Source organism: Acomys russatus, chromosome 29 (assembly GCF_903995435.1).
Source record: "Acomys russatus chromosome 29, mAcoRus1.1, whole genome shotgun sequence".
Taxonomy (NCBI): Eukaryota; Metazoa; Chordata; class Mammalia; order Rodentia; family Muridae; genus Acomys; species Acomys russatus.
Window position 1 is genome coordinate 30,904,812 of NC_067165.1, and position 10,664 is coordinate 30,915,475.

The 10,664-nt window shown below is 53.6% G+C and overlaps 1 protein-coding gene across 1 annotated transcript in view; it reads right to left on the reverse strand.

Moving 5' to 3' along the window:
• The window catches only part of LOC127211253 (ephrin type-B receptor 2-like), a 67,880-nt gene extending 62,627 nt beyond the window's left edge, over nucleotides 1-5,253 (reverse strand). Inside the window, exons 1-2 of the mRNA XM_051171079.1 lie at nucleotides 5,185-5,253; nucleotides 4,214-4,478 (exon numbers count right to left, since the gene is read on the reverse strand). Coding sequence (XP_051027036.1) covers nucleotides 4,214-4,478; nucleotides 5,185-5,253 — 334 coding nt within the window. The remainder of the gene's footprint in view (nucleotides 1-4,213; nucleotides 4,479-5,184) is intronic.
• Between the last annotated feature and the right edge of the window lie 5,411 nt (nucleotides 5,254-10,664).

Here is a 10,664-nt window from a genome sequence, read left to right on the forward strand (position 1 = left end):
AGTGGTGGATGGGATGGAGGGAGGGTAGATAGGTGGGTGTATTTAGGGATGGAGGGTAAATGAATGCATGTATGGAGATGAGAGATACACAAAAGCTACCTCCTCCAAACTGAGAAACAGAAAAGAACAAACATACACAGGAAACAATGCTAACTTATCCCACACTCACCAGCGCTCTTGGCAGATAAAGCAAGCCCATGAAGACTGAGCCGGGCTCCCAGCCCTCATCAGAAGAGGCCCATACCCCTCACCCTCAAACACTTCCTTGCACCCCCTGTTTGAACCATCCTACTCTCCCTCTCCAGGAAGGCTTCCTTAGTTTCCCCAGCCCTTTCCTTCCTGGATGCTTGTCCCCTGTCACTCACTCAGCACTCCATCCATTGGATGTGAGATAGCTGGTGGCATACTTGTCCCCGAGCACCCTGAGTGTCAGAGCAAGCAGCTCTGCACACTGGGATACCACAGCCAACAAAGCAGTTTGAGTCGCTTCCTCCTGGGGTTCATGGTCCAGAGGGCCGGGCACCATGAAACAAAGAAACCAATATGGGTGTTACAAAGCCAAAACATTCTGGTAGGATACAAGTAGCGAAATACTATGAGGGAAGGCCTCTTGGAAAGTGGCTTTTGAGCAGTTCTCTGTGCCCTAACTATGGATATAGAAAAGGTCCTGGGGGGTCCCTGACTTTAGAGAACTTGCAGTCCAGATTGCTGGCCCTACTCTACAGGACCAAATCTGAATATTCTCAGCATCCCCAATCAATGAAGTCATTCATCTCCCCAAACACAAATCTGGCTAGGTCCTTCCATAAACAGCTCAAGCCCCTTCCATGGCTTTCCCACTCCCCTCAGCATCAAATCCATACTCCGTAGCCTTGCATCCCAGCCATTCTGCATCTGCCTGGTCTCCAGTCTCAGTCTCATCTCACACTGGTACCCTCGAGGCACACTCCCTTAGGTCACGCCCAAGGAAATGCCAGATCATATGGCTCTCTGGCCTTTCCATATGCTGCTGGCTGGCTTGCCTGGCAACATTTTCCTCATCCTCACAGTCCTAAAGTCAACCGCCTCAACTCTGAAGAGACCAATCTGTAAAAAAAAAAAAAAAAAAAAAAAAAAAAAACACGCCAGGTGGCTAAGAAAGTTCATTGCCGGGAGAGTGGGGAGTGAGAAAATGAAACACAGCATAGAGCCATAAAAGAAGAAATAACCCTTTCCCAGCCCAAACTGCACCCCCAGGTGGCCCTCAACTTCCTCCTGGCAGTGCTGGGGGACACACTTCACACATGCTCTCTTGCCAACTATTTTCTCTGTCAGCCTGTCCCCTGTCTCCCAGCCCGCCCCAGGGTCCAGCACCACCCAGCCAAAAAGGAAGCACCATAAATATTTGGAGAGCAAACGAAGGGCTGTGAGGGGGAGACCTCAACCCTTACATTCCATCCAGCAGTGAGTCGGCCACCGTCCTCTGTCAGATGTGTCCCAGGGTTTCTCTCTGGTGCGAAGCCCCAACTCCAGATGTTTAACACTTTGCTTTTCCTGGAGGGGATTTTGTGGTTTGGGAGAGACACTATGCTCACCATTCCTGCTGGGGGAACTACTCCCCAGCACACACACACATGCGTGCACACATGCACGTGCACCCCATCTCCTCTTGAGCACCCCCTCTCCTCTTGAGCATTCCACAGCTGGAGCTGGGAATCCTTAAGTTATATGCCCAGGCCAGGCAGAGCAGCCAGAAGAGAAAGGCAGACCGGCGGTGGTGGCCTCGTGGTTCCGGATGCTAAAGGCAAAGGCTGTCTTCACTGGCCTCTATACTGTCCCAGGAGAAGCCAGGTGTGCCCTGTATATGCTATAGGCAGCACAAGACCAAACCCAATTCTTGCAGTCGGATTATTTCCCCATCCACTATTCAGTGATCACCTTGTAATCACACGGGGGAGACAGTCACTGTGATCACCTTAAGGGACAGAGGAAGAGAAGGAGGCTCAGAGAAAGGATTATAGGATGGTGGGTATACATAATGGGATCCCAAGAGAATATCCAGAGGCTCTACCTAGGGAAACTGAGGCCCCTACAGAAAAGGGAGCTGGCCCAGGGTCCTGAGTGAATTAGAAGCAGACCCTGAGAGCCACCTCATTCCATTTTAGTTCAATATGATCACCATGGATTAAATTCTCTAGCGTCCTCCTACTCCTGCCCCAAGATGGGCAGCCATCCCATCTTGTGACATCAGCCACCAACCAGCCCTGTGTCCAGGGCCAGGGCCCAGCCAGGCCACGGCCCCCCAGATTCTAACCACCCACTTGCCCGGAGCTGGACAGACATGGCCCTTCCATCTACCCCACAGTAATTAAAAACACACCCAGGCCTTCTCAAACGCACAAGAGAGGCCAATTTTCTTCCCCTCCAGCCCCACTGACTGCAACCTAAATAGCAATATTTATGCCAAGCTCCCCATAATACTGTAAACATCCCAATGTACAGCGGGCCAGCACATGAGTCATTTCCCCAAAGCCGGAGTAAGAAGTGGTACACCAACCAAATCCCAGGGAGCTCCCCTCTAGCAGCGGGGCTCAGGAGCTGCCCTCCACACCCAGGGCCCGTGGCACCCTCAGTGCCCTGGCCACCCCACTCTGGGAAACCACAGGCAGCCGCCAAATCCTGCAGGAGCCGGAGGACAGCTGCCTTGGTGCCAAACACGATGGCTGCCATCCAAGGACCTCCCCTTCTCCCCCCACTGTGGTCACTAAAATGCTCATTACTGAGAGAGAAACTAAGTTATAGCACGGGGTCCCCCACCATGCTTGTAGTGGCTGGGCCTGGACCCTTCAAGGCTTTTTCACACCTCACCCCCAAAGTGACCAAAGAGAGTAGGATAATCTATGCCTCACCCCTCAAACCCTCGGTGGCACACTCCTAGAAGGGGTCACCCTCTTTAGGGGCAAGAAAAGCAAGACAATTGTTTGAAAGACCTCAGACCTAAGACTTATTTTTATCACCCAGTGGCTATGGCTGAGACAGAATTTTTCTGAACTCGTGGTTTCTTTATTTGTTTAAAAAAAAAAAAAAAAAACAGTAAAAATTCGACCCATCTGGCTTCCCGGAAGACTTCTCTAGAAGGATTCAACAGGATTGTCTGCCGGCAAGCAGTTTGCAAAGAAAGCTTCAAGTACCTTGTCAACCGTGCAGCACGTTGTAAACCACTGAAAGCAAAGTACTTCATAAACTGAAGCGATTGGCAAACTGTATAGCGCAGTACACGTGAGAACCATTATTAGGATTCACGCCTGGTCCTACCAGCCCAGCCATTCCTGGCGGACACACCCAGACCCCCGCTAACAACTTTCCCTCCAGAGTCAGAGAGCTGCGACCACCTGGCAGCCACTCCTGCCCCCGGGGGGTCGGGTGGTACCACAGAGCGAGGCCTCGAGAAGAGGCCCGTAGACCCAGGCCAAGGCCAACAACACATGGCAAAGCATCTGGTCGGGGCTCTGACGGCAGCTGGAGAGTTCTCGGGGCTCCAGACTCCACGCTGAGCTCTGTCGCCCTCGGGGCGGTGGCCCGCCGAGGTACCCGAAGGACCCCGCGCTCAAGAGAGATGCCCATCGTCCCATCCCCCGCTCAGTCCTGCTGGGGAGGGGACCCCCATTGTACGCCGCGGGCGACGGGGCCGGCGGGCACGGACACGAGGTTGAGGGACACGCGCGCTTCGCTCCACTCTGCGGGTGCCTCTGCTCTTCGGGTGGCCCAGGCTGCATCCAAGGGGGCGCGGCCCGGGATCCCCAATCCTTGGCGCGGCCGGCCGCGATGCCACCCTCGGAACGCTGCCTGCCAAACTTTGCAGAGCCCACTGCGCGCCGGGCCCGCGCCCCTAAGCCCGGTGCCGAGCCAGTGCCGGGCTTTGCGGGGATGCAAGGACCCGGGTAGCAGGCAAGCAGTGGGCAGAGCCCCCGGCCCTGGGCGGCGCTCGCCGGGCTGGCTACAAAGCCTCGGCAAGATGGTCCCTTCGCCTCCTCCTGGCACAGTCAATCAGCGCCCGCCGCTCGTCCGGGCGCCCGCGGGGCCCCGCGTCCTCCCCAGTGGTGGCCGGCGGCCACACCTCCCCGCGGCCACCTGCGCCCGGCACCGGCCTCCAGGCAAACTTTGCGACCGCGGGGCCGAGTGAGGGGGCGACCCGGGGCCGAGGCGGCCGCTCCCCGCCCCCATCCCCGCTCACCTTCCACGGCGGCTAGCAGCGGCAACAGCAGCAGCGCGGCCCCCAGCCTGCGCACGGCCATTGCTGCGCTGCCCGGAGCCTCGGGCTGCGGCGCCGCGGGGACCCCCGGGCTGGACCGTGCGCCCCGGGCTCGGGGGGCCGGCGGGGAGCGGCGGGGCGCGGCGCACACACACACGAGCCGCCGCCGCCGCGCAGCCAGCAGAATGAGCCATCCAGCCCGGGCAGAACCGGGACCCGGGCTCCGCCAGCGCTGGGCACAGCCCACCTGAGCCGCGGGCGCGGGGGGAGCCGGGGTTGGACTGCCAATCCTGTGCCCGTGCCCCGTGCACCCGCGGACTGTACCATGCCCGAAGCATGCTCTTCTAAGTCTTTTGTGTGCCTTTGGAGGGAGCAGCACCCGCGCTAGAATATCGTGACCCCACGCACTCGGGTGTCCGGGATCCTGGATTCCCCCTCGCGTAGCAGTGGTCTCTCCCGGCGCTGTGGCTCCTCCAGATAAAGCAGCGATTTCAGCCCAAATGTTTCTCAATTTTTATTGAATGCTGCAAAGCCGAGATCGTCTGGCGCGGCTGACAGGAGCAGAGAGAGGGGACCCGGGGCGGGGGGGCGGGGAGCAAAGAAGGGGCTTCCCAAAGCTGGGGGACTAGCCCTACCTGTCAGGGCCGGGGGTGCCACCCCCTTGCCTGAGCCCTGCCATCCGCGTCCCTGAGGCTTCGAAAGGACTGAACTGCAATGAATGAGGGGGGAAAAAAGAGGGGGGAGCTGGGAACAAAACAGGCGGCTTTCCCAGGCTCTGGGTCTGGGCTGGGCCCTCCGCCTGGGAGAGTGAGCCTTGGCGCTCGCCCGCGGGCTCGGGGGTTCTCTCTGGCAAGGGTGGCGGGCCCTGGCAGGCAGACCCCAGGCCTTCCCTCCTCTCCTTGTTGTCTTGCGCGAGCCCACCGGCCCCTCCCCGCGGACCTTCCCAGCCGCACATTGTATTTCTCCTCTGTTGATCTGGTTCCCCCGAGCAGTTTGCGCGCAGGGGTGTGGAGGAGGCCCATGGGGGTGCCTAGCGACAGCCTCTACTCCACCCCTCGGTGGAATGGACCTGTCTGGGCTGCTTGGGTTTTGTGCATAGCTGTCCCTTCAGGGAGGACACAACCCCTTGTTCCATTTCTGCAGGCCCAGCCTGCTCTGACAGCCTTCATCACCATCATCATTAGCGGGCTTGCTGAGGCCCGTGGTGGGAGGACTGTAGGGACCCTGTGGGAACCACTCAGGCAGGGCCCCCAGCCTTTGGGATCCTCGCTCTTGAAAACGCACTTAGCCAACAGCACAGGCCATGTTCGTCAGGGGGTGGAGAAGTCCCCTAGAGGGACAGGCTGCTAAAGTCCAGTGCAGACCTCTTCAGTCCCTTTGTCCCACAAACTAGCAAAATGTCTCAGATGTCTTCCCTTCAAGGCCCATCAGGCAGACAGTCCTGAGACACCAGCTGAAATTTGGGTCACCTTTTGAAGCCTTAGAGTCCATCGGAGGTGAACGTCAATCTGGGAGGCCACCAGGAAGCGGTGGTCCTTGAAGGCTGCCGAGGAGGCAGAACAGAAGTGAGCCGGGGAAGGTGGGATAGCATGGAGAAGATACGTCCCCCTCTGCCAACACCTTCTACTCTGTGCTGCCTGCAGACTCCTGCCCCTGGGGTAGAGATTAATCGGGTACACCCCCTGCCCCGGCTTTTATTCTCTGTTTCTGCTCGTTGGACAGACGGAGATTCCAAGGGCTTAGTGGACTCTGACCCTGTGCCTCTCTATCCCTGGTGTATCCAGGTGGCCCCTCTCCATTTCCAGAAATATTTATGGGTGTCTATTGCATGCTGGGTAGATTTAGCTCTGCTTTCTCTCTGTCCCATGGGGCCCTTGTCACCAACAACCTACCCCTAGCAATTGCTTCCTCCTTGGATTCAAAATACAAATGTCAGACACTAGCATTCTTGGAGAACCCTGGTCCGAGGGATGAGGCTTGGGGGTGGTTTTGTGTGCATATTTTTGTCTCCTCCATTGTCTCAGCCCTGGGTAGCAGGTGCCGACCATCTCAGGTGATGAGACTGAGGAACAGGTAAGACATCTGCTCAAAGTCATATAGCACATTGGAGCTGGGATTCAAGCCCTGTCAGACACCAACACCCATCCTCTGGGCGTTCTACAGGGCCATAGAACATGTTTATTCAATTAACTAAGTTCCCACCGCCTCTGAAAACCTCATCACTAATTGATAGCAGTCTGGGCTTTTACCTGGCCAAACACAAAACCGCACTAACAATAAATAAAGTCCCTTATCTCTCCCATTCCATTCTCCCTATGTTTTTTTTTTTTTTTTTTTTTTTTTTTTTTTTTTTTGCTATATATGTTATTCCGCAATTGGGGTCCTATAGAGTGGCTGAGACTTGTCATCCAGCCAGGGCCTTCCATCTCTGCTCTCTTAGCAACTGCCTTCAGCTCTGCCTTTGTCCCAGCCAAACTCCACCCAGCTTTCTCTAGTCTGTGACCAGGGCTCTACCTCCTCAACTCCATACTAAGAGCTTCCACTGATTTTGGCCTCTTCTTGACGGGCACCCATTTGCTTAGGATGCTTTCTGAAAGATGATCCGTGGTTCTTTTGCTGGGGGCTTCTGGATGCTTTGATTGTCATCAGTTTGCAACTCCCCCCCCCCGCACACACCCCCACATGCTCCCTCTGGGGGAGTGCTGGGAACCCGCCCCTCCAGGTGCAGAGGTTGGAGAGCTTTTGGATCCAGACCTGGTCTCTCACTCATTGCATAGGAAGAACGGCTGGAAGCTTCATTTGTCTAATGACAACAGCTCCTCGCATTTGCAATCACACTTTAACAGTTTACAAAGCAGTGTTCACACCCATCAAGCCGGCTCATGGTAATTCAACCAGCCGGGAGCCTCCCACCGCCAGAGCACCAGCACCGGCTTTTAGAAGGGGAAACTGGGATCCCAGGAGGGAAAGGTACTTGTCCAAGGACTCTCTGCACAGTCCACTGCGTGTTGCTGCTGCCGGAGAGAGAACGTGATGACCTAACTTTTCTGCGTCCCTTCCTGTCTCATTTGATTGACAAACATGAGTTGGGCATTGCCTGCATGCCAGGCACAGGAGTAGGGGGGTAGGGATGGGGGGGGGGGGGAGTCAGGAATGCAGCTGAGGACCTGTTAGACAAGACCCTGCAGGGAGTCCCAAATGAGGACAAAATAATGGACCCTGATCAGGACCAGGAAGACAATAAGGCAGGGTGACAGAGCACTGACTGACCCTGGGGGAGGGGGGGGGAGGAAGCCAGGGAAGCCTGTCTGAGAAGGAAATATGACAGCTGAAACTCAAGCCAGGCAAATGTGGGAAAGGGACCTGCTGGGTGTTTCCTAGTTGCCTCTCTTGTCTTCTACTGTCTTACCTGCCCAGTTCCTGGACTGATGGGAACCCTTGGCCATGTGTGGACCAAAACATAACTCTAACCCCTGCCCAGGTGCCCCCTGAGTAGACCCTTGGCTCTGTCCTGCCATCTGTTTGCTGTGTGACCCCAGACAAGCCCATCACGTCTCTGAATCTGAGCTGCAGTGTATCTAATTCTACTCTTATGGAGATCATAGGTCCTCACTGCCCCCAAAGAAATCTAATACCAGCTCATATGTCATTTTAAATTTCTAGTAGCCACATTACAAAATTAAATTGAAGCCTAGGAAGCATGCAGCTTAAAGGTGTGCCTTGTGTGCTTAGTATGCACATGGTCCTGAGTTCTATTTTTTAATAAGAAGTTGTTGATTTTTAAATTTCATCCTATATGCATTGGCCTTTTACCTGCATGTATGTCTGTGTGAGGGTGTCAGATTCCCTGGAACTGGAATTACTAACAATTGTGAGCTGCCATGTCAGTGCTAGGAATTAAACCTGGGTCCTCTGGAAGAGCAGCCAGCACCCTTAACCACTGAGCCACCTCTCCAGTGCCAGCCCTGGGCTATAATACCACCCCCAAGAAAAACACAAGGAAGTAGGCAGAGCTGACTTTAATTATTTAAGTCAACAAGTTAAAAAAAAAAATTTTTACCATGTCAATGTGTAATTAACGAACTATTTCTTGCCTTCTATTGTTTTGAGACGGTGTTTTGTGTAACCCAGGCTGTCCTTGAACATGTGGTGATCCTCATGAGGTGGTCCCTGCCTCAGCTTCCCCAGTACCTGTGGCTGAAATCTTTATTTCCCTTTAAAGCCCTTCTCTATTCACAACTGCACCCTGTTGACTGGCCCAGTGAGACAAGGGATGTGACAAGGGACACAAACGTAGACCTGGGGGGCTCTGATGTGGCCCAGTTGGTAGAGTGCTTGCCTAGCATGCACAAGGGGCTGGGTTCCATTCCCAGAGTCTCACACACTGGGCACAGTGGTGCATACCTGTCATCCCAGCGCTCAGGAGGTGGAGGCTGGAGAGCCAGAAAGTCACAGGCATCCTCAGTGAGTGTGAGGCTAGCCTGTGCTACATTAAACCCTGTCTCTAATAAATGTAGACACTGACAGCATTAACTAGCCTGCAGGGTGAAAAGTGAAAATAGAGATTTGTCCAAACTCTCCCAGGCAGAGAAGGGATTCATAGCCTTTCCCTGGAGAAAGGGGGAGGCTTCCCAGAGGAGGGGCTGGGAAAGATCATCTTGACAGCTAGTATCTGGCTCACCCCCCACCCTCTTTATTTTTATCTGAGACAAGGTGTCCCTAATGTAGCCATGGCTGGCCTGGAACTCATTAGGTAGACCAGGCTGACCTCAAATTTATGATCCTTCTGTTTCTCAAATGCTGGTAAAACAGACATGTGTCCACATGCCTGGCTGCCCTCTCTATTTTGAAAAGAAACTTTTTTCTACCTTCTGATAAAATCACATGTTCTCATTGTGTCACGGTAGAAAATAAAGATGGCAACGGACACTTCAAGGTGGGCGGGGGGGGGGGGCGGTGAACAAGATTCAGCCACCCCCCCACACCCCCGACATGAGAGCCACTGCTCATGTTTTGTAACCAGTTTGATTCTCGGCTTCTTCTTCTTCTTCTTCTTCTTCTTCTTCTTCTTCTTCTTTCTTCTTCTTCTTCTTCTTCTTCTTTCTTTCTTCTTCTTCTTCTCTTCTTCTTCTTCTTTCTCTTTCTCTTCTTTCTTCTTTCTTCTCTTCTTTCTTCTTCTTCTTCTTCTTCTTCTTCTTCTTCTTCTTCTTCTTCTTCTTCTTCTTCTTCTTCTTCCTCTTCTCCTCCTCCTTCTCCTCTCTCTTTCTTCTCCTCCCCCTTGTCACATTTTGGGTATAAATACAGCCTCCTGCATGCACAGTGCTGGGTCCTAACTTTCTCCACCTAGCATGGGGTGTGTGTTGTTAGATCATGACCAAGGGTGATACACTACTTACTCCAGAGACCAGAGGGTGGGAAATGTTAGGAACTCTTGATGAGTCCTTGCCCCCGCCCCGAAGGCACCTGAGACCATAGCTTCACTGTGGATGAGTCTCTGAGCACAGAGCAAGAGTGGACAAAGCAACCAGAAGGGAGGATCCTCCTGAAAGCCACTTAGGGCCCGCAGCAGCCAGCTAGCCCTGCCTGAGTCTTTGTCACCGGGAGGTAGAGGTGACCGGGCTTGGCGGAGGTTCCCAGCATCTGATGCCTCTACTGCCACCTGGTGGCCTCTAGCATTAGCGTTCTCTCTCCAGGTGCCTAGCTTGGGCAGAGAGGTAGGGGCACTGGGGTTCCATCTAATCCAGTCTTTTGGATCGGTTTCCCTGAAGATCTACACCTCTGACCAAGCTACCTTCCTGCTATAGGCTTCCTTGAATCCATGCTTGTCTTCTGAAGTAAATACAACCTCTTACCCTGACATTCAAGGCTCCCTAGAGACTGGACCATTCCGCTCTCCAATACCACCTCCTCTGTTCAACTCATCCCCTGTTTTCTATGGTACTCTTCTCTTCCCTGTGCTCAGACCCCCTCACCAGCATGCTTTTGACACATGCCTTGATTTCCTTCACTTTTTCCCCCCAAATTGTCTCACAGCACAGAAGGGGGTAGGGGGAATGGAACTTGGAGAATATGTTGAGGCCATGTGTGATCTTGAGCAGGAAAAATACTTGACTTTCTTAATTCTAGGTTTCTTTATTATTTTGCTTGTTGTTTGCATGTGTCTTTTTGTGAAATAGTCTTATTATATGATTTATGATCCTCCTGCATCAGCCTCCTATAATGTTGGGATTATAGGCATATGCCATATGCCTGGCTCTTGGTTTTATTTACAAAAAAAAAAAATAATAATAAGTCTGAACCTTATGGATTCATTAAGAGATCAAAGTAAAGCTGAGTGCTATGGCGCAGGCTTGTAACTGTTGTGGCACAGGCTTGTAACTGTTATGGCACAGGCTTGTAACCCTAACAGTTAGGAAACACTCAAGAAAATTGA